The 24,791-nt window shown below is 37.8% G+C and overlaps 1 protein-coding gene across 1 annotated transcript in view; it reads right to left on the bottom strand.

Moving 5' to 3' along the window:
- gna11b (guanine nucleotide binding protein (G protein), alpha 11b (Gq class)) overlaps positions 1-8,261 on the bottom strand; it is a 49,139-nt gene extending 40,878 nt beyond the window's left edge. The window contains exon 1 of the mRNA XM_027150535.2: positions 7,635-8,261. Within this exon, the coding sequence (XP_027006336.1) occupies positions 7,635-7,770 (136 nt within the window). The 5' untranslated portion in view covers positions 7,771-8,261. The remainder of the gene's footprint in view (positions 1-7,634) is intronic.
- Between the last annotated feature and the right edge of the window lie 16,530 nt (positions 8,262-24,791).

Consider the following 24,791-nt stretch of genomic DNA (forward strand, 5'->3'; position numbering starts at 1 on the left):
CACACACACACACACACACACACACACACACACACACACACACACACACCCCCCAAAAGGGTGAGGGAAAAGAAAGAAATATTCTACAAGGAAAAAGAATGACAGCAATATCCTCAGAGCATTCTAACAAGTCTATTAAGTAGACTTAGGTGATTACAGTGTGTGTATGGAATAAAGTATAATGTGCTGAGACGAACAGAGACACCGTCACCATCCTGGAGATGATTATTTTCCTACAGCAGCTACGTCCTGTCTTTTCTTCCACTTAAAAACACACTCACTGTTCACTTGATTAGGAGTAGCAGTTAACTTGTGCGGTTATTACATAGCCGCCACACGATTGGCTGAAAAAGGTAAAAAAAAAAAAAAAAGAAAGAAAGAAAAAGAAAAAAAATGTCTATGCAAATACAGGCCAAGAGCTTCAGGTAATGTTGAAAGAAAATGTGATTTTAGTATAATATGGTATAGTATGGTTATCATACAACACCCACTGTTATGTATAAGGGAACATGATAGTATCAGATTCTTGTTCATGGCTGATGAAAGTGGAACTCATGTTTTCTGCTGTCTCTCTAGAGATTGTTGTGTGAAAATCCCAGGAGATCAGCAGCTTCTGAAATACTCCAACCAGCTTATCAGGTACCAACAACATGGCATGGTTAAAGTCACAGAGATCCCACCCACTTTCTCTTCATTCTGATGTTTGATGTGAACGTTAGCTGAAGCTCTTGACCCGTGTCTTTGTACAGGTTTTCACGTTAAAGTTCTGACACTGGAGACTCCTTCCGTAAACATAAAATACACATCAATCCTTGATATCTTTACAATTGTTTAATAAGGTTTTCATTTACATTTACGGCATTTGGCGGACATGCTTATCCGAAGCGGCTTACATTTTTATTTCACTTTATATAACTAAGCAAATGAAGGTTAGGCGCCTTGCTCATACTGAATCCGAAGTGGCCGATGCATGCTACTGCCGCGACGCCATCTTGTAAACTAAATACACACCCTTCCAATATATATCCATCAATCTGTTTACATGCTGTTTTTCTGCAGGCTTTTTGTTATCTGCACATTCTGACATTTCAGAATATCGCAGGTAACTGCTACTATAACACTGTTCATTCCAGTATTGACGTACACGTAATATTGTCTGAAAATACAGTATTTACACTGGTCGGCACGGTTTCTGTTTACTGTTTTTTGTGTATTGTCAATTTTTTGTTTGCACTGTCTTGTCCTGCACTGTCTTGTTGTCTTTTGTCCTGCACTGTTTGCACCAGGTTGTACAGATGCACTTTATGTGGCTAGGACTACTTACTAAGTCCTAATAGCTCTGTCTTCGTTTTACGTAGCACCATAATCCTGGAGAAACGTTGTCTCAATTCACCATGTACTGCAACAGCTATATATGGTTGAAGTGACAAGAAAAGCTTCTTGACTTGACTATAAAAATTATACCTGACCAAGAGCACCAGTAAGAAATGTGTAAATATATCGGTGTGTAAATCAAAAGTTTCTGATTACTACAGCAACAGAAAATCTGGCAACGCTGGTAACCTGCTCAGACTGCTGATTTCTTCATGTTCAACACTAAACTTTAAAAGCCTCATCTCTGTTGATGCCTGATTTTAATCAAGGTCAAATTAAGTTAGTCATGTTGTCATGGCAACTAAGAGACACCACTTGTTTCTAGTCACTGGTTGTTTTTTACAAACTGGTCATAATTTGGTGCTTGATAAGCAGGACCATGGTGCAGGACATCATGATCTGTCTCTCCTCTTCCTCCCCTCCTTCCTTTGAGACAACCTGACCTTATTTAAATTCAGGGTACATTATATGGCCAAAAGCATATGGACCCCTAACGCATAACAAACCTGTATGCTCCCATTCCAAAACCATGTACATTAACAAGAGGTTGGTTCCAACTTTGCTGTTACCATATTTAATACAACTTCCAGTCTTCTGGGAAGGCTTTCCACTAGATGTTGGTGTGTGGCTATAGGGATTGGTGTTTATTTAGCTGGTGTTTATTTAGGTGGTGTTCCAGTTCATCCCAAAGGTGTTCAAAGTTCTTGATGAACAATGTTTTCATGGAGCTTGCTTTATGTACAGGGGCACAGTCATGCTGGTGCAATGTTTCAACCTATATTGTTATCTATATCGTTCTAATGAAGAGAAATCTTAAAACTGCAACATAAACAGACCTTCAAAAAAAAAAAAAAAAAAAAAAAAAAAAGTACTACACATAGGTGGCATTTGAAATAGCTACAACAGTGCTACTCCTTCCTGTCAGGACGTTCATGAAAATAGGTGAAGTTTGATCCACACCACTGGCCAGAGCCAGGTGAGTTTGAGACATATTCCCAGGTTGGAAGATCAGCAATGAGAGATGCTGAAGCAGCCACTGAAGCGGCTGGAACGGCTTCACCTAACAAACTCTGATTCCCATTATGCTCCAGATTGGCCAACGGTCATCGAAAACACTACGTGCGTGACGCAAACGCAGCCCGAGCGTTTCATTGCCTCCTAATGAAAAGTCCAAAGTCTATAAACCTGTGTTTGAACAAACGACCTCGACTGTCTTAAGGCTCTACTGGGATAGTTCTGGGTGCTGCAGAAGGCCGGGGGAACCTTTTTCCCCTCTCTATCTGTTCATATGTTAAGATTTTTCTGCAGGTTTTGAGGATTAGGCTGCACGGCTAGCATTTCACCAGGTTCAGAATTGAAAGTGAAAGCATGGGTGTTTGTCCTGAATGGTAAAACCTGAGCTCTACACAACACTCAGTACTTGATACATTCTAGCTCTACTGAGCATTAAAACAACAAAGGGAAAAAAAACTGGTTTCCCACCGTGTTAACCTGAGAGAGTTTAACGCTCTGCTCAGGTTCTCCAACAGCTGAATTAGGTGCAGTTGAGGGAAATCAAATCTCTGCTGTGTTTTGACCCTGTGACACGCTACACCATCAGCAGTTATTTAATCGTTTAATAGCATTTTTCTGAGCAGACAGAGACAGGGCTTAAGTTCCAAACATGCTGGGTGATTTAATCTCCAACATTAACATCATATTTATCGTATTTTGCATAGAAACCTGCCTGTTAAAAGTAGCTGCTGTTGGCACATACGATGCCAAAAAGACTCTTTAAAATACTCCAAGCCCAGAACATGCTGCTTAAACAGTATATTTAGAGTATTGATGCTTCCCTGTTTAGCACAGAGCAACAAAATGCTTCATCAACATCCAAATCAGTTTAAAATATCCATGCTCCATATTTTATGGTGACTCTGGGATCTGGGATGCGCTTGTCAATTGAAAACTGAGCCAAGCTTTGCGTTTATCTTCCTGTTTTTCTTGCCATTGGTTCCATGAACCAGGGGATGAACCACGTCGGTTGACATGACGGCTCTCGCAGCGCAAACGATGAAATGTGTATCGGTTGAACTGAAATCATATGCCAGTTGAGGTGATACAGGTGATACAAGCCACGTTTTATCATTTTAACTAATCAAATTAAATTTACAAGCCTTCGAGGTCTTTACACTTCTATTTCTGACGTGAATTTAGACTTTTATGACTTGTTTAAAATCTACTATATTTAACATATTAACCTGCCAATGCATCCAAACACCATTTTGGACAAAACAACACAGTCACCTACTTCGGATTATTCAGTCAAACCAGTCTTGCCCATAATCCCTTTCTCAGTGCTGTAGGCAAATACACAGATATATAGATCATCATCCACCTCCGGAGCAGAGAACTGTCTCACAAAGCTGATTATGCATGTGGATAATCCAGATTTGTCAAGACTTATGCAGGTTTATACTGACCACTTTAAGAGTTTGCTCATCCTATTAAGCTCATAATTGAGTTACTCAAAACGAACAGGACATGGAGAGAATGAGAAGAAAAGTAGTTTGAAAAGTTTGAGTCTGTAATGTTCTATACTTTTGATGTCACCCTTAAACAAGCCATGGCGTTGGATTGTTCAATAACAGTTCTATGTTGTGAAATTCCCATAAAATAACTTTGCTTATCACTTGGATTATACAGATGTTAATGTGCTCACTGACTATCATCTTGTCCCCCCCCCCCATTCCTTGAAATTAAGAAAGCAAACTGGAAACAGGAAGTCCTTAAAAACTACAATCAGACGAAGGAATATTCTGACCAATCAGATTGGAGAACATGAACGCACAAGGCTATAACAGGTGCTAAAAAATTCCCTACGCTTCTAAACATTTATTATGAGCAGCTTGGTGAAAAATGTGGCAGGGCATTTCAACCTCCACTCGGCAGGTGAGATGGCTAAATGTTTTTACTGGAGATTTAATTCGAGCATGAATCACAGCTTTTCTTGAGTACTGACTCACGGAGCTTGGTGACATTAAATTCACTCCGTCGCATATTAATCATCGGACTAATGCTGTTTAACCCTCGAGTCCTGATTGATTAGTGTTCTGCTTTGACGAATAATTACACAATCTTAAAAAGCAGGTTTATTTAATTTACAAAGAGCTTAGGAGGAAGTTGTAATTCAACGTGAATTACACTGGATGATAAACTTTAAAACTACAAAAGACCCACGATACACTTTTCGGAAATATTGCAGGTTCATATCTTCGTAACAATTTGGTTTGTTTGAAAAAGTTACCAAATTCGAATGGAAGATAAGAATGAAATGTTTTGTAATTAGATGTCAAATTAAGAGTCATATTAATAACTTTGGTAGACAAACTTTTTTTTTAAAAACACAGCACTATTGTAGTGTTAGCAGTGTGTTAAACCTATACACACTGCATCTCATCCAAAAGTCTACAGATATCAAAATCATCATATTCTTGCCACATAACACTGTATTAATGCTGAAATCTCTCTAGATGGCTTTCCCAAACTTATCCCCCCCCCCCACACTCCTTTCACAATGATCAGCTCAATTTTTATGCCCTCAGTTCTGTGGTGGTGGGCGGAAATGAATAGGAAATGAATGCAGAGCGTGCCTAAGACAGATAGCACTACTCCAGCGTCCAAGTCACACAACAAACATGTCCGGATCTCGAAACATACAAGCCTGGCTAGATAAAGCGCACATTCCTACATTCTAATGGATCTTCAGCTCTTCCACCCACAGTGCTATCATGGGTGTGTGGCCATAGACGGCCATCGTTTTAAAATAAACCCTGCCGATTAGGAGACAGTGTGGAAGTGGAATGATGACCTCAAACTGTCTTGTGTGTAGCTGTAGCCTAGTTCTTACAAAACCTCCATGATGCTTGGTGCTCGCTGGTGACAGTATGGTGTAAAGACCCATGAGACATGGACTTGTTCGTTTGTTTGAGATCAATTTGTGGAAGTTTGTATCACTGTGTTGGAACCTGACCATATTTGACAAATTAGCGAATTCATGGTGAGGAGTGGAAAACTCGCTACTGGAATCACAACAGACCAATTTGGTCAGCGTTCATGAGCGTGCATGTCCGGGGCTTTCAATGTTATGTTACGCAAAGCACACACTTTTACATCATTTTCTAATCTGAATCTAATAAGATTGAAGTTGACTAGATTTCATAACTGCTTTATTGGAATCCTTCCAGATCTGACTACATCACCCAAAATGTTGCCTCTACATGAGTGTTTCCCCATCAGTGTTTTCATTGCAGAAAGCCTGAAGATCACCACAGGCACAAGAATCACTAACCATTACCACAAATTCCCTGTTTTCACTTTCATTATTTCATATCTGGATCATTTCCTTTTAAATCGTTTAAACTGTTCCGAGTGAATTCAGATTTCGGTATTGTGTACAATATGCAAACTAGCCATTAAGATCAACCACAAATGTTGGCTGTTGCTCTATCTATGCAAAAGTTTATTGCCAAAACATCCTTTTTGCTGCTTTATGGCATTCAGGGATCACATGTACCCTGCTGAGAGGAACTACCAAATGTGACTTGGAGACAAATGCATTAGCATTCATACAACTGTAGGAGAAACTCAATCTCCAAGCTTGTCTTGGGTGCATTTCATTTTATTGCTGATAATCCCTATGCTGGTATAATGTCCAATGTCTTAAACACTGAGCTATTACTTCCTCATACTTACCACGCTCACAGACATGGGAGTTTTAAAGTATCCTGTGTATATGACATATCTTTCACCTGTACAACCAATAATCCTCTTTGGAGAACTCTAACGAAAGAAGACGGCCATCAACTAATAATCACCTAATCGGTATAACGTGCATGGTTTTTCTTGCTCATTAATAGGTCACATGACCATTACACACACGACGCTACAAATTTAGTAACTTACCTAAAACCCTTGAAAGTGTTGCTTCTCTAACAAATCCTTTTTTCGACTGATCGATAGATCGATCGATCGATAGATAGATTGATAGATAGATCACAGCATAAAATGAATGACCTGTAGAATTAATTAGAAACTGTGTGTGTGTGTGTATAAATAGACAGATAGGTTATAGAACACAGCATAGATAGATAGATAGATAGATAGATACATAGATAGATAGATAGATAGATTAGATAGATAGAACACAGCATAAAATATAAAATGAATGACCTACAGAAATAAGAAACTGAGAGAGAGAGAGAGAGAGAGAGAGAGAGAGAGAAAGAGAGAGAGAGTGTGTACTTCCAGATGTGTGCATGCAGGTAAAAAAAAAAAAGAGAGAGAGAGAGAGTCCTAAAAGTGACTCCATGAGTTTTTGGAGGTGACAAAAATTGCTCTGGAAATAAGTACAGTATCCCACATCCCCCAAATAAACGATCCTGTCCCAATAAGGCTTAACTTATTGCTTGTACTTACGAAGTGGTACAAAGACTTCTTTAAGCCAGTCTTGGTTCCATTAACAGTGATAGTTAAACCATTACAAACCAGTAGAAATGGACTAGAATGCGACACAACAGAGTTATGATTCATTGCTGGCCATAAAAATCACTGTTGTGCAACACACAAGGCCTAGTCATGGGGAAGGTTTTAAGTCGAGTGCTAGCAGTTTAATGTTAGCTCAAAAACACAAGAGCTATTTTATGGAAACAAACCGCATTAATCTTGGCTGTGAAAGCTAGAAAAACCAACAATACTCAGCATATGACAGGTTACTTCAAATAACCGTCATGTCGTAGTAATAAAACTCACTCTAGGTCAGAAAACATACAGTCGTCTAAAGTCATACGGCTAGTTAAATATTCCCTAAACAAACATATTTACATTTCGGTTCCTTCTCAACCTGTATGGGTCGGAACACAGAGGCTAAGCTAGCAATGCTATCGGCTAGCACTGCGGCTAACAGGCTAACTAACCGACATACAAGTGTCGCGATGGGGGGGCGTTAAGTATGGAGGGATAGAGAGAAGGAAAGAGAGAGGGAGAAGGAGAAATACAGCGGTTCTGTACGTCTGCGCCGTTCGTATTCATAAAGAAGAGAACGTATTAGCGACGTTGCTAACAGATAGAAACGACTTGACGTTTCTAAGCGACCGTTGATTTAAACGCAGAGCCGTTATTAAATTAACCGTCCACTTGAAAACGGTTAAACCTGTTGGGCGGTTGGTTATGAACCCACACACACACACACACACATACAGAAAACAGAAGCTCAGACTCACCGAGAAGGAGAAGCTTTAACTCCCGCCTCGCGTCCCGCTTGTCTCGGCGCAGCTGCTTATCGATTTCGGCGTTGATCCGTTTCGACTCTTTCGCCTCTTCGCTCAGGCAGCAAGCCATCATAGACTCTAAAGTCATCCCCACTCCTGCGCTCAAGCCCCGCGGCCTCGTCCGGACCTCACAAACCCTCCGAATCAATCCGTAAAAAAAGGGTCAAATACACCGGGGGTCTAAAGCAGGAAAGGGGAACGGGGGGAGGAGGAGGATGAGGAGGGGGCCGGGGGGGCCTCGGTTTCGAGTAAAGTCCCCTTACCGAAAAACTCTCTGCGTTACCGGCTGCGGATCTCGTGAAAAATCGCTGAGGAATAAACCGGGAAAAGGAAGAGGAGGAGGAGAAACAAGGGGAGGAAGAGGAGGAGGAGACCTCAGGCTTTAGTGCTTTCTGCTTTAAAGCCGTCCGTCCGTCCGGGAGCTGTTCTTGTGTTGCAGAGAGAAATAAAAGGGCGAGATTAAGGAGCCGAGAGAGAGAGAGAGAGAGAGAGAGTGAGAGAGAGAGAGAGAGAGACAGACACTCCTCCAGCCTGCAGGCGCGAGCGCACGGGAACACGGCGCGCGCGATAACGCAGTGGGAAAGCGGAAGGCACCGGGCACGCGCCACATCCGCCGTTTAAGTGCTGCATGAAATGACTCCGCAACACGATCCTTTAATTCCAACAACTTCATTAGGAGACTTTTCAACTGACACGTGTTTTATTTTACTGTATTTTGCAGCAAGGGACCGACTACATTAGTAGTGATTTAATCTGAATTTTTTTATTTTAGTTTTTATTTTATTTTTCGAGTTTCATTTAGATTTTTTTAATCCTATTAGAAACTGAAATTAATTTTATTTTGTAGGCAAAAACGTACCTTTAATATACATTATTATTATTATTATTATTATTATTATTATTATTATTATTATTATTATTATTGTTGTTGTTGTTTTGTAGCCAAAAACCTACCTTTAATATCCATTAGTATTTATTTATTTATTTATTTATTATTAATAAAGTAATATTATTATTGTTATTATTATTAATAATAAAGTATTGTTTTGTGATTATTAATAATATAATTCATTATTATCATTATTATTAATAATATAATTCATCATTATTATAATTGATATTATTTTTATAATTATTATCTTATATTAAAACTAATTCCTATTTAAATTAAAACATTATTTTAGTCATGCACCCACTGCATTAGAATTTATTTCAATAAATTGATTTAATTTGTAATGCATGTTTTATTTCTGTTTTCTTCGTTTCTTTTCATTAATTTTATTGCTACTGACAAAGTTCCTTTGCTTTAGTAATTATTCAAAATATAACAAAAACTAAAATTAAACAAGCATTTCGGGTCAAAACTAAATGTTTTCTAATAGATTGCATGGATTCTCAAAAATACACAACATAAAATAAAATGAAATCGAGGACAGAGATTTATTATGGGATCTTTTAAGGTTAAAGCACTAGTATTTAGAATTTAAGCGCTCTGTTGCCATCTAGTGGCCATAAACTGTATATAGTTTATAGGGCTGAATGTAACTATATACTTGAGGCTGTTATTTCTGCTAAAGGAGGCTCTACTAAATATTGATATGATTTTTCTGTTAAGGTGCCCAAATCTATGCACTTGTCTAATTTAGTCTTGATGCATTTTGCACATTTTCTGTTAATCCAATAAACCTCACTTCAGTACTGAAATATTACTGTGTCCAGATATTTGATGGATCAAAGTTATATTGCTGATCCAAACACTGGGAATTAGGAATTGCTGATAAATTCATATATATATATATATATATATATATATATATATATATATATATATATATATATATATATATATATAAAAAATGTATCTACCTATCTATTTACCTATCAAAAGCTGTTAATTCATGACTTCCTGAATTTTATTGGAGTATATATTTATGATGTGTTAAATGTGAGCCAAAATCATCACCATTAAAAGTACCAAAGACTTAAACTACTTCAGTCTGTGTGTGCTGAATTTATATAATACAAGAGTTTCACTATTTGAATTGAATGACTGAAATAAACAAACTTTTCCACAACGTTCTTATTTATCGAGCTGCACCTTTATACTGTATATAAATACATACTGTGTATATGTATGTACAGTTCCTTAGTCTTCTTAGTACAAATAAAACAATTTTTATTTTTTTTAACAAACACCACATATCTGTTATTTGGGGGGAAACTATAGGATTTAAATAACTGGAGCTAGAAGCTGGCTGGTAAAGAAAGCAAAGGTATATACTGTATAGTGAATAAGGTTGGTGAGAAAGGCCAAAAAAAATCTAGTAGTGTGGTGTGATAGAGCTGCACAGGAATTTACACCTCTGAAGTTGATTGTTTTCCAATAACAGCACAAGTTTTATTCCAGCACACAAGATGTTGAAACAGTGACCTATTAGTATACACTACACCTCCATTCAATCTGATTTGCATTAAAAACACCTTATAACCTGCATTGTGACGTCACCTTTAAATCTGATCCGCACCATACAGAGAGCCATTTGGAGACTATCCACAGCAGTGCCATGGCTCTTCAAGCTATCCACGTCAGTACCCGATTTGCAACACAACACTCAACCCGATTTGCAGCACCAACCAAACCCAACTTATGGCACCAACCAAACCCGATTTGTGGCACCAACCAAACCCAACTTATGGCACCAACCAAACCCGATTTGTGGCACCAACCAAACCCAACTTATGGCACCAACCAAACCCAACTTATGGCACCAACCAAACCCGATTTGTGGCACCAACCAAACCCAACTTATGGCACCAACCAAACCCAACTTATGGCACCAACCAAACCCGATTTGTGGCACCAACCAAACTCAACTTGCAACATTACGCCATAATCCGATTCACGCCGCCACGGTCAACCCAATTTGCGGCACCACGTTTTTACTTTCACTAAACTTAACCATTTTATAAAAACTAATTTGCTAAACAACCTTCTAGGATTATTTGTTACACCACTTTCTAAGTGAATTTGCACAACCATCTCAACTGATTATCATCAAAACCAAAGATGGTGGTTTAACAGAAGCAAATGCAACAATCTCACACCCAAGTAACTAATCATTCAGGATTTGCTGTTTGCTCATCTATCTATCTATCTATCTATCTATCTATCTATCTATCTATCTATCTATCTATCTATCTATCTATCTATCTATCTATCTATCTATCTATCTATCTATCTATCTATCTATCTATCTATCTATCTATCTATCTATCTATCTATCTATCTATCTTAACCAGCAGATGGAGACAAACTAAAGTTTTTAATCTATTAATTATTTGTCTCTTGTTATTATTGCAATGCACAACAGAGGGCGCTGCTGTCATTATAATCTCACCCTGTAATTATATGTCAAATTTCACCATCAGCCTGGCCACTGAGAAAATAATGGTTTAAATAAAATATCATAAAGTGTAATTTTTTAAATGAAAATAAATAAATAAATAAATAAATAAATAAATAAATAAATAAACCTATATGCCCACACACTTTGTCACTCCAACTCTGACCTCTTTAAGGACTCAGTAACTCCTGTGTACTTCTATTAGACTCATTTGTGTTTAGCTGTACTGATTTCACTACTCTGAACAAATTTCTTCATATAAGGAACTACATAGCAACTACTAAACCAAGGGTTTTTTTTGTTGGTGTGCATGAATTACCAGCATGTCTGTGAGATATGAGTTAACAAATTCTTGAGATCATCTCAAGATTGACCCAGGAGCCTGGATCAATGAGGCTTTACATCAGGAATCATATTCACAAAAAGTTTGTGTAGGTGCTTTTTTCATTCTGATCCAGCAGGAGCCACACCTAATTCCACCTGTTTCATTGACTTTTAATAAACTTTCAACAGATGTGTGGCTTCTACTTGGTTGGAATGAAAACCTGCACCCGCAATATCCCCATATGGATAAGTCTGGACATTCCAACTCAACATATTGCTCATAAGACATCATAGTAAAAAATAGTAAATAGTATTTGAACAAAAATAATAAGAGAGTAATCTCTTAACAAGCTCCATGCAGTGGTGCTCAGTCAGTGAAGTAAAATGAAAACAAAACCCTTTTCACTCCATTGCTCTTTCCCTCAGCTGAATCTTCTGCTACTAAAAGCAATATGGGTTTCTCCATGGCTGTGAAGCTGCTAGCCAAACTGCAAACAGTGAGCCTGGAAACTGACAGCAGGAGATAGAGAGAAGAAGGGAGGGAGTGAGAGATGTCAAGACTTCTTTCTGTCAGGGAAATGTAAATGAGATGTTTTTTGGTTCTTCTGATAAAAGACCTACAGGATGGTGTTTTGTCTCAGGTGTTAATGGAGGAAATGATCAGTGAATTATTGTACACAGTAAACAAACAACAAACAAAGGATGCCGGATGCTTTTCCTTTTTCCTTTGTCACTGGGTCACCTGAAAACACACACCAGCTTTAGATTTCATGCATGTCACGCACAACGTGGTTTATTATTGGCTTTTGGTATTTCAGTCTTTAATCTAGACTCAGGCTTTTAGAACAGAGCTGGGGCTTCACACGCACTGAACCTCTGTTGCCAGTGGCAACCATAAATGCGCGGGAAGTTTCGGCCACCATCTGACAGTACAGCGGGGTGTGTTAAGCTTACTGTACAGCAACGACGAGGGGGAAAGAACGTCAATAGGAATTTTGGAGATCACAGCTTTGTGAAAGAGAAAGCGCAACTATATGGGGTTTTGTAGAACTCAACATAGCTGTTAAATGATTGGAAATGAAATCATACAGAATCAACACAATGGGATGTTAGTTATAATTTCCTGTCATGTGCTAATGTGCTATTCACTAATTAGCTCCACTGTATGGCTACATGGCTCTACACTACAGCAAAAAAAAAAACAAAAAAACAAATCAGCAAGTGAAAAAATCAAAACTTGAATTAAAGTTACATTTATGTAGCATTTCCTATTATAAGATGACAACAACCCAACATTATTAAACCAATTTCTAGTCAAGTATTACATGTTCTTGTACCATTAATTAGAAATATTATATAAGCAGAAATAACGCATAATTCTAGAAATAATGCTACAAATCAACAAAATTATCAACCAAAACCTCCAATAGTTTTATTTATCTATTTTTAACCTAATCTTTAAAAAAGTGAATTTTGCTTGAATATTTTTTGATAACATAAAGTGTATTGACTCAGTGAGGGGCTAAACACCAGAGACCCCACACCGCTCACTTCTCTCTTCACTGTGGGTGAAGAGCATACATTGTTTCTCTGATTTGCTAGCAGGATTTTTTTGCGCTTCTGCCAAGCCGCCTTGCAGCCATGTACCTCCCGGATATCCATAACACTGGAGGCTGCAGTAGAAAAGGAAGCGATGAAATGCAGCTGAAAATGTACATTGTAGTTATGCACTTATATATAAGCTTCTCTCAACTTCTACTAAGGTAGGTGAGGCCAGGTGAGACTTTTTTGGGTTGGCAATTAGTCCGGCTTTCCGGAGGGCTCCCATGACCTCCCCCAGATGGTGTGGGTGGTTGGACCAGATGGAGGAGTGCATTACGATGTTATCAAGGTATAGGAATGGTGGGGCTGCAACACAATGTCCATGAGTCTCTGGAATGTCACAAGCATGTCGTGCAGCCCAAGTGGGAGAGCCAATGGATGCTGGTGGTGCTAAAGAAGAAGGCTAATGTCTTCTTCTTTGCATCTGGAGCTACGGTGACTTGCCAATATCCTTTAGTTAAATCCAGGGGATTGCTATCAAAAAACGATACTTGTTTAAGCCTCTGGAAGTTGATGCACAGATGCTATTTTTCCAGCACTCCCAGATCTTGTGGTGGACCAAGTGGGTGAACCACATGTGTCAGACCTGGCTGCTGTAACAGAGTGAGATAATCCCTTCTCTGTACCAAAGCATGCTCCGTAGGATCTGTGAGGAAACAGCAAACGCAGACACAACCAGTGCAGGCTCCATTCACTTTTTTAGCAGGTTGATGTGATATTACCGGGTATTTTTGCACTTACCTTGTCTTGTTTTATACACTCCATATGTTCCCGTACAATGGATATAGTCTATGAGGGAACAATATGGAGAAAGTTGCTCCTCCAAAGCCCCCTGTGCCATGTCCAACAGCCCCAGAGTTTGGTATATGGAAAGAAGCTTGAGATGATCATTTTCTCAGATCCATGGAGGCACCACCTCACCTCAAAACTTACAGGACATTAAAGATCGGCTGCTAACACCTTGGTGACACATAGTGCAGGACACCTTCAGAGGTTCATGTTTTGATGGATCGTGAGAGCTGTTATTGTGGCTCAAGGGGGACCTACACAATATTATACAAGTGATTTAATTTTTGTGGCTGATTGTTATGGCTGTTCATTCACCCAAATCCAATGTCAATGTCACACCATCAAGGTTGAGGGCCCTGGATCTGTCTGTATTATAATAATATAAAACCTACGCTTAAACACTACTAAACCTTCTCAGGCATACAGAATCTATCTCCTGCTGCTTTCTAAGATTTGATGTTATTTTCAGTAGGGCATTGATTACTAGTTGTAACATGTTGAGTCATGTTTTCCAAGTGAACCGCTGAGCTAATAGCCATAAGTAAGGTTCATAACCACAAAGCTGTGACCAAGTGCTGATGGCAATTCTGAAATGTATGTCTTTTTTCTAGCCACCTTGAAAAGAAAATGAGTGCTCCATATTCAAATAGCAGACTACTTCTTTGAAATCCTTGAATTCTGTCCTGAAATCTGGGATGTACTTTTGCAAACTTAAGCTGGACAGAGGGGCAATTTGTTGAGAAGAGATATCGCTCTTTCTCTTCCAGCCACCAGAAATGACAATTACATAGACTTAACTACACACTGAATTTAGACTCTCATTTTCAGATGGCTATAAAATTTGAGATGGCTAGCCTGAAGACACTAAATGACCTTGTCATACCTTCATATTTCCATGAATAAGCTTTTAATGAGATTTGGATCAGGGATCTGCTCAGCAAATCAGAACAAGGTCCAGTGCATGAATAAAGGAACATGCAGTAAATCTGCCTGAGATGTGATCCATTAACTAATCTACATCTGTGTTTGGAATGCTTTCTCTACATTTCTATATATTGTGGGTTTAGATCAGAAAAAGTAAACTGCACCTTGTCATGACAATTGGAGTTAAAGTTTACAAAAATTAATTGGACACTTATTCTTTACAGTGTTGAAATGCTCTTAGCCAGAGTTCCTCGATTGGCAGACCATGGCCAAAATGCAGAACCAGTAACCAGTATTTCACTGGACTGAAACAAATGCTTGAAAACATCCTGTATCACAGCTGATTTGTTCACCAGATGTTATGCCACTAGTCAAAAGTGGCAGAACTATAAACATAAGCACTTCAATTTGCTCTGATTTACAGCCATAAAATAATTATTAACTGTTAATAGTTAAAACGTATTGCTATTTAAGTCACCATACAGTCATCTGCTAATCCATACATGTACCATAGCACCACAAATCATCACATCTCATTTTTTCATCTTGTATTTAATAGTAATTTCATTCTGTTATATAACATACTTAAAAAAATAGGAATAATGAAGCCATGATATCAGTATCACTACACACAAGACCTGATACTTTCCCCACAGAGCTGTAAATCCTATCAGATATTTTCAAGTCACTCTCTGATAAAGGCATTCTCCCATCTGTGAGAGCGTTACAATCCTGAACTAATCAAAAGACTTACTATGATCCAGTTAAGACAGTGATAAGCACCTTAGAGGAATTTAAATCAGAAGCGCTAAGAAAGACCTGTTTTTTAATAAAGTAGTTTGGGTGATACTGATGCAATGGCTCTACTCAGTTAAAGAATTTAAAACAAAGCCTTTAAAACGAATTAAAAAAAAAAGTTATAAAATATGGCAAAGGAAATAAGGCTACTACTATACTGTCAGGACTCAGCCCGGACTTTTGGCCACGTGCCTTTGTTTATCTTCCTCATCACGTGTCTGCCCAGTCTTCGTCTGCTCCTCCCTGTCTCCACACCTGATCCATATTGTGTCATCATTGTCTTTTATATTTAAGTGAGGAATCATTAGTTACGTTTACCCTTCGTTATGTCTAGTCATTGTTAAGTGTCGTCATTTGTATTGTTTCAGTTATCGTCTTTTCTGTCTTTGACTTCATTATTGATCTCAGAAGACTACAGAGGGTAGTCTGGACTGCTGAGCGAATCATTGGCACAACTCTCCCCACTCTCCAAGACCTGTACTCCTCCAGAGTGAACAAAAGAGCAAAGAAAATCACTCTGGACCCCTCACATCCAGCACACTCCCTCTTTGAACTGTTGCCATCTGGTCGGCGCTACAGAGCCCTGAGCTCCAGAACGACCAGACATAGGAACAGTTTCTTCCCTCAAGCAATCCATCTGATGAACAATTAACACCATGGAACACACAACTCCTAATATTTGCACTATGTATACCTCAATAGCACATTTCATACTTGCACTTTGTACATACATGCATACATATTGTCTGTACTGTTTACTTCAACTGCACACTTCACAATTGCACATGTGTACATACAAATTGTATATATTGTATACTTATTTGCATATGTATATTTCATATGTTTATTTAAACTGCACATTTTCACACCTGTAAATGTGTACATACAATTTCTTCTATACTGCATATGACATCCTGTTACACTGTAGAGATTATGTCACTAAAACAAATTCCTCGCATGTGTAAACATGCCTGGCAATAAAGCTGATTCTGATTATTAAACCCCATTCATTTGAAGCTATCCTGCATACGGGTCTGTCTCCTTCCATCCTGGTTGTGACATATACAATATCTTGCTCTACTACTTGCCTAATATTGTGCCATCAAAACAGCTCTGAATCCCTTGAGACATGAACGTCTGAAGGTCTGCTGTAGTATCTGGTATCAAAACATAGCAAGGGACCTTTAGAGTCTCATGGTTGAGGTTGCGTGGTTGAGGTTGGGCCTCCAGCATATACCATGGATTCAAATATGGGGAATTTGGAGGCCAAGTCAACTTCTTAAACTCTTTACCATGTTTCTGGAACCATTCCTGAACATTCCTGAAGCATTATCCTGCCCTTATGGAATAATGCTGCCATGAAGTTGTGTACTTGGTCTACAAAAATGTTTAAGTTGGTGATATGTAACATCCACACTAATGCCAGGACCCATGCTTTCCCAGAAAAACAATGCTTGTGGTCTCTTTCAGCAGGATAATGCTTTTTGTCACATTGAAAATATTGTTCATGGTTTGAGGAACATGACAAAGAGTTCAACTGACTTTACCTCCAAATTACCCAAATGTCAATCTAACCAAGTCAAGTCAAGTCGAGTCACCTTTATTGTCACATCACCACGGCACATGTGCCTTGGTGAGTGAAATTCTTGGGAGCGAGCTCCAAAAATTGCAGAACCATTTACATACAATAGTAAGAAACATAAATAGAACAATTTACAAACAGGTTAAAAAAAATGTGCAAAATGCTTAGTACCATTGAAATGTGCAAATGTGGAAAATGTGGAAAGGATGCAATGTGCTCATACATAGTCAGTACACACAGTGCACTACTAGACATAAAAATACTCATACATATATGTATGTATAAGTATAATTATAAATAATATATATATTATGTACATGTAATATATATGTATCATGTAAGGTGCAACAGACTGTACACATACAGAAATGTCCTGTGGTACCGATAGCTTATTAACCAAGCATATGTGCTGGACACATGAGTGCCAAATACCACAGTACACCTTCAGAGGACTTGTGGGCCTCATGCCTTGGAGTGTCAGAGCAGTTTTAGTCACAATATTAGACACGTAGTTTTAATGTTATGAAACAAAGTCAAGAAAACCTTCACATTCAAATACTTCCTATGCTTCAAATTTACTTTCAGCATGATGTCATTCTGGATTTCTGGATTCCTGTCAAAATTTCAGGAAAACCTACAAAAAGTTTGTATAAATTGATATAAATTCTAGCCATGTAGCATATGAACAAGAACGTGCTGGCACTGAGACTACATAAGAGTTAAATCCCATCATATCATCCCTAAAAGACCTGGCACTCCATGGCTACAGCTGTGCAAATATGTCTTTGCAGATATATACTATGCAGGGTTGACTAAGACCCAACAGATAGACAGCTGCAATGCACCATATAGTTACACCATTATAGTTACACTGACCCTGAGAACTGATGCATTTACTTTATTTCTGTCTTCCTAGTCATTCTCCACTAATCATTTTTACTTTATGTAATCCAAATACTGCTTTCTGTTTAAATAATCAAGATTCCTCATATTATCACTATACGCATTTCTCTGTGAAAGGTTTTTCTCTGACTGCCACGTACTCACAGATTTGTGGGCTTCACACAATGTCACACAAGCCATAAGGTTTTGTTTTCTGTTTAATGGAGGGAGATAACTGCAAATGATTCTATGCTTGCTCCAGCCATTACACCACTGTTAACTGCTTTCCCCCTGTCACAGATTGTGAATGTTTGCGACTCTGTTTCAGTAAGTGATTGTATTTCACAGCATGCGTGCGTATCTCTAAAGAGCAGAGGGAAAAGAAACACTACAAGTACATTTGCATTATTCATACATTTCTTCACTTAAAGAACAAATTCAGTCAGGATTTGCAGTTTTTTTTTATTGATGACTAATTCTAATCAGGCCACAGAAACCTTGCCCAATTAAATCTAAGCTCTGGTTACAAATGGATGATTATCTGAGAATTGGATATAATCTTACAATTAGTAATTATTTACTTTATAATAACAAAGAGCACATGAATTCTTGATTCTGATTGGTCAAGTTAAAATATGATTCATTTTCTGTAAAAGCAACTCTGAAAGTAGAGTGATTTAACTCGCAGGTTTATATTCATGTGCTTGTTCCAGTACTTTATCTTTGAGCAAAAACACACTACTTTTTGTAGTCGTCAGTTCTTTACTGACCCTTAGAACCCCAACAATACTCAAACATGGAAGATTTCTGAAAGACAGGCTGATGTTTTTCTATTCACAAAACCTTAGTGTAAATTCCTAACACATTATAGTCAATCTACTACATTATAAGAAGTTGATAAGAAGTTGATAAGAAGTTACTTTTGAGAAAACATTTGTGGATGGAGTCTCCAGTGTCACTGCTTTGTAAAGTAAAATTCAGACCACAGAAATGTCTTCAGGATTTTGAAACGACTTGTGAAACAAAAAAAAAACAAACAAAAAAAAAAGGCAGTCTAGTAAGGGAACAACTGTTAAATGCCACAGAATATGTGATAACAGGAACTAATGCTGCACAATATTAAGCAAGAAATAATGCAATCCAGAATGTAAACATTAAAATGGCAGATGTGTCATTCAATCATAAATTATACACTATAATCTTTGGCAAATCGCTTTGGCATAAGTGAAATAAGTCACTTCAGATATTTATATCTAATAATAATCTTGAATTTTTTATTCAAATTTTTTTAGTCACTTCTTTTACTTTTATTATTCGTTATTTCCTTTATCATTAATTATGTTTACCTTCTGCTCTATGTTTATGTTCTGTAAAGCTGCTTTGAGACAATGTCTATTGTAAAAAGCGCTATACAAATAAACTTGAATTGAATTGAATTGAATTCAGATTGTGTTTTTATTTAAAAACTTTGCACCGTGTTAGTGGTACTCATGCTCCACGTCATACCGCCTCACACCAGCCCAATGTGTATAAAATCACTTCCTGTAATGTCTCTCTCTCTCTCTCTCTCTCTCTCTCTCTCTCTCTCTCTCTCTCTCTCTCTCTCTCTCACACACACACACACACACACACACACACACACACACACACACACACACACACACACACACACACACACACACAAAGCTAGTCTTTCATCATTTTATGTAGAAGATGGACAAAAACAAAAGTGGTGGAATAAAAAAAAAACCCAAAAGAATTATTTTGTTAAACAATAATCTGTTTATTATTAGTCTTAAGTTATGTGGAACATTTGCCTTAGACATCCTGAGCTGTTACTATAGGAACAATAGCATATTAGCACATTAATATGCACTTCCATGAACTAACATCTAACTACCTGTGCTGTTATATGGAAATAATCGCAAGTGCAACCTCCAAGCATTCAACCTCACTGTCAAGTAAAAATAATTATAAACAGTTAAAAGTGCCATACTTTCTTACTTAAAGTTTGTTATTACTCTGAATCATTTATTATTACTATATCGTTATTACTGTGGGTCTAATCTTAATTCTAACAATAGTAATATGCTGCTTCTCTAAGAGGCAGAAGCCATTAAATCAAACAGAGTCTTATGAAAGTGTGAATCGGTTCCTTTTTTCTAGCACAATTAATTGTGCTGGTTTGAAAGTTCACAGTAATGTGAAATCAATTGGTGTCACTGGAAGATGGATGGATGAAAGAAAGGTTAATTAAAGTAAGGATCTTAGTATAAAATGCACTCAGGTTTGCTTTGCTTTTTATCTCAAGCTCAGTAGCATCCCATAGAATGATGGCTAAAACTGCTGGGTAGATCAACGCTATTTGTATGAAATGTGGGAATGTGTATTAGGCTCGTCAGATGAATCTTTCTACCAAATTTGGTGGCTTTATCTTCAACATTGTTAGAGTACGACAGTCTCTGGTTTGTGAAGGAAATTAAAGGGAAAAAAGCAGAGGTGAATAAATGTTTGCAATCAGTATGAAATGGTGTGATGGGCTTTAAGTGAACAGTTCAATCTTTTTTTTAATCAAGCCACATTTAAAGACTCAAGCTTGAGAATCACATTGTGCAGGTTAATGTGGAAAAAAATGTAGTGATAAAAGATGAGTGGATGAAAAATAAACGGGTCTACTATCAGGTTAAGACTGCTTAGTGATGTTTAATTCACTGCGCTGTTACAGGACATGTTTGAGTCAGAAGTTGTGGATTCATTTTCTTTAATTATTGACTGACCAGAAGGTCAGGGGTTCAAGCCCTAACGGCACCAAGCTGTCTCTGTTGGGCCCTTAACCCTCTCTGCATTATCATAGCTGACTCTGCTATTTGAGCCACATTTCCTAACAAGCTTATATCACTTTGCTGTAATGTATATGTGACAAATAACTTATTTTTCCATAATGGTCCCTAACATTATATGGATAAAAAGCATGACATTAATTATCATTAATAATAGATGTTCATTAATTAATCAAAACTTGCAATTAGCGGAAAAACGAAGACATATATCACACTGTAGCTGTAACACGTGACTCCAATGTTGATTATTTTCCTATAACAGATTTGTCCATGTGCTAGTTCTTTCATAACATCTTTGCTGATTTACTATTTTGCAAACCATCCTATAGTTTATACTAGTCTATTATAAAATCTATTGTTGTTGTTGTTGGTGTTAATATAACAGCATTAATGCTGTAGACAGATTCATATGCAAGCTTGCAATCATCCTTGCTGATGAAATCTTTGTTTGTACCCCATCCTCCATCTCACACCATCTCTCACTGCATTAGTGCTGAGTGGGAGAACTGTTGCTATGAGTGAGACCTGGTGTACCCAGTAGGCTGTGAGAGGAGTTATAACAATGTCATGCCTCCGAGCTGCTTATTATTGCCTCCGGTCTGCCTGGTGAATGTCTGCACACACCAGAGTCTCTCATTACAACTCCCCAATGCTCAAACCCAAAAAATTAAAGATGCTTTCATCTTAACAGGGAGAAGCCTTTGAAAAAGTTATTCCTTGGCCAGCCATTTTCATTTAGAATGTTGGCAAACCCTCAAGATAAAAGCCTACGACTCTTTTACAATTTCTTTCTCAGCTAAATTGTAATGTGAGGTTTGTGCTGGTGAAACGTGATCCTGTGTGTTTCTCCTTGCTGAGCAGTTTTATCTACACACTGAGAGAGAAATGCAGAGGCAGGTACGGAGCAGAGACCGGCTGTGTCAGCTCTTTCCGTAACCTGCTGCGGTGAGTACAACCCAGTGCTTTAGCACGAACCAAGTGAAATCAATTGCAAATATCGCCCCATTTCTGTGCCCCTTTTGTTTCCGTAATTGACTTCAATGCTGGAGTGGCAGCACCTGCCATTAGCGGAGTGGACTTCCTCTCTGATATTTAATACACTATTGAACTGGGAAAATTCAGAGAAAAGGGAGTGCATTGATCAAATCATTCTGTTCTGGAAAGCCGAGCAAGCCAAGTTTGTATGCTTTAACTAATGTTTCTCCTGTGGCGTGGCATTTGGCCAGATTGATTCCTCTGAGGACCAGGAGAAGGAACAGGGTATTAAGACGGCGTTATAAACAAAACCAGGAGAATCCACAGAAGGAGGTTTTAATAATCTATGGTTCCTCTTGCTCAACATGCCATCAATCAATCATGAGCAAACACACAGTGTATCCTGGATACCAATCTGCTGTAACATATGTCAGGTCTGGTGCTGATGAGGTGCTGCGTCTCAGAGATTATACAAGCCAGACAGAGATGTTGGCCAAGATGTTGTTTATTGGATATAAACTTAATGCTTGGCTCTAAGACCAGTGTTGGGAATTATGCATCGTTCATGCTATTAAACCAAATCAAATGAATTATTAGGAAAGAAAAAATTGGCTCTTTTCGGACGTACATATGGCAATCCTCACAGACCACTTGTTTCTCATTTGAGAAAGATGTGCATCCTTTGTATCCTAAAATTTGTATGTACACTTTGTAGTGTACTTTACAATATGTACAGTTCCAGATGATGAAACAACTTTAGTTTTACAAATGATACTAGAAATCCTAAATGTGTCCTCATCAAGCAACATAACTTATATCTCATATACATCTTATAGAGTCCTGTGATAGCCAGTGGTTCATAATTGTATTATTTGTGTTTTTGTTGTTGTTGTTGTTGTTTGTTTTGTTTTATTACAGTGAAGATCACACTATTATTAAACTGATCATATTTAGCGGTCTATGCACAAGAGTAAAGTCAGACCTAATGTGTTGTATAAGTGGAAAATTTGGAAATTGAAAGAAAATTATTCTTTAAAAACCTTTAATTAATAGTCATGAAATAACTATCAGGGTCTGTAGGATTTATTTATTTTAAAGAGGTCCGTGGCTACAAAAAGTTTAAAAGTCTCAGTTGAGAAAAAAAAAGAGATGTTCAAGCCTGTGTGCTTTGCCGAGGCTATTTTTTATAACTAATAATATTAGAGATAATCAAGCTTTATTGGAACCATTTAGTAAAACATAGACAGGTTTATTCTCTTGTATCTTAGCTTGCAATTATAATAAAATCCCCAAACCCTTTAATGGTTTTTCTATTATATCTACAGCTGCATCTCAATAATTTAAAATGTAGTGGTAAAGTTTGTTTATTTCAGTAATTCAACTCAAATAGTGAAACTCGTGTTTTATATACATAAATTCAGTACACACAGACTGAAGTAGTTTAAGTCTTTTTTTTTTTTCATTTTGACTCACATTTAGCAAAAACTCACCAATTCACTATTTACAAATTAGAATATGGTGAGATGCCAATCAGCTAAACAACTCAAAACACCAGCAAAGGTTTCCTGAGCCATCAAAATGGTCTCTCAATTTGGTACACAATCATGGGGAAGACTGTTGATCTGACAGTTGTCCAGAAGACAATCATTGACACCCTTCACAAGTAGCCACAAATATTCATTGCCAAAGAAGCTGTTCACAGAGTGCTGTATCAGGGCATGTTAACAGGAAGTTCAGATGAGCAAAAAAATTCAGATGTGCTGAAGGGAACTGTCGAAGATACCTGGGCTTCCATACCACCTCAGCAGTGCCACAGACTGATCACCTCCATGCCATACCGAATTGAGGCAGTAATTAAAGCAAAAGGAGCCCCAACCAAGTATTGACTACTCTCTCACTCATTTTCTACCGCTTATCCGAAAACACCCTGGACGGAGTGCCAACTTATCGCAGGGCACACATACACACACACACTCTCATTCACTCACACACTCACACACTACGGACAATGTTCCAGAGATGCCAATCAACCTACCATGCATGTCTTTGGACCGGGGGAGGAAACACATATATTAAATTCCACAAGGTAACGGCAATGTTTTCTCCTTACTTTCCATTTTTTTGGGAAAATGGTCTATTGGCCAATTTTTGTTGCAGAGACATTTCTATATGTATAAGCAGGATTAATATTCTTTTAACTGGTCACAAGATTTCTTGTTATTATTTTTTATTGGACATATAAAAATTGGTGAAATGGTGAAGGTGAAATTTAAAAACAGAACCTGTGCATTGATTGTTAACAATATATACCCATGTGATTAAATAATTAATTTAAAGACACAGAACAGGGTAGAATGTAGAGAAGCCTTTTTTTTAAATTGATTTTTATTTTTTTTTTAAACTCAGAAGCATTTCTCATGTCTTTCATTTCATTTCAGCTTCTTGTTTGGCAATAACACAGTCAGTTTATTTCGGCTTTATCCCCACACGTCTTGGATGTAGTTACTGTGGCCAGTCGTTTTTTTTGTACACTCGGTTTGAATCCTCAAATCAGATTTTAGAAGTGCTGCTACAGTATGTGTCACACATTATCAGCCATCAAAAATAGCACAGGGAAAGTGTCCAATTAGAGAGGGGATGAATCAGGGTGAAGAAGGCCCCCCTGCGAGCAAACTGCGCATGCTGCACCCTCACCATTTTCGCCATGTTACTGTAGACACCACAAATGAACAAAAAGAACAACAACAACAAAAAAAAAAACCCACATATTGTGACATTGTGTCTTTATTCATTACAAATGATCATTTGGTACAACCAGTGCAGTGCTATATCTGAAAAAGAACCATACAGCGTCGATTATTTGATAAAACATGTCCCGGTGTTTATAGAGAAAAACCAAGCTCACTGAACACGTGTACACTCATGCTTATGAATTGTCTAATGAGCCAATCAGGTTGCAGCAATAGAATTCATGAAATCGTACAGATAC

This window comes from Tachysurus fulvidraco, chromosome 22, assembly GCF_022655615.1.
Source record: "Tachysurus fulvidraco isolate hzauxx_2018 chromosome 22, HZAU_PFXX_2.0, whole genome shotgun sequence".
NCBI lineage: Eukaryota > Metazoa > Chordata > Actinopteri > Siluriformes > Bagridae > Tachysurus > Tachysurus fulvidraco.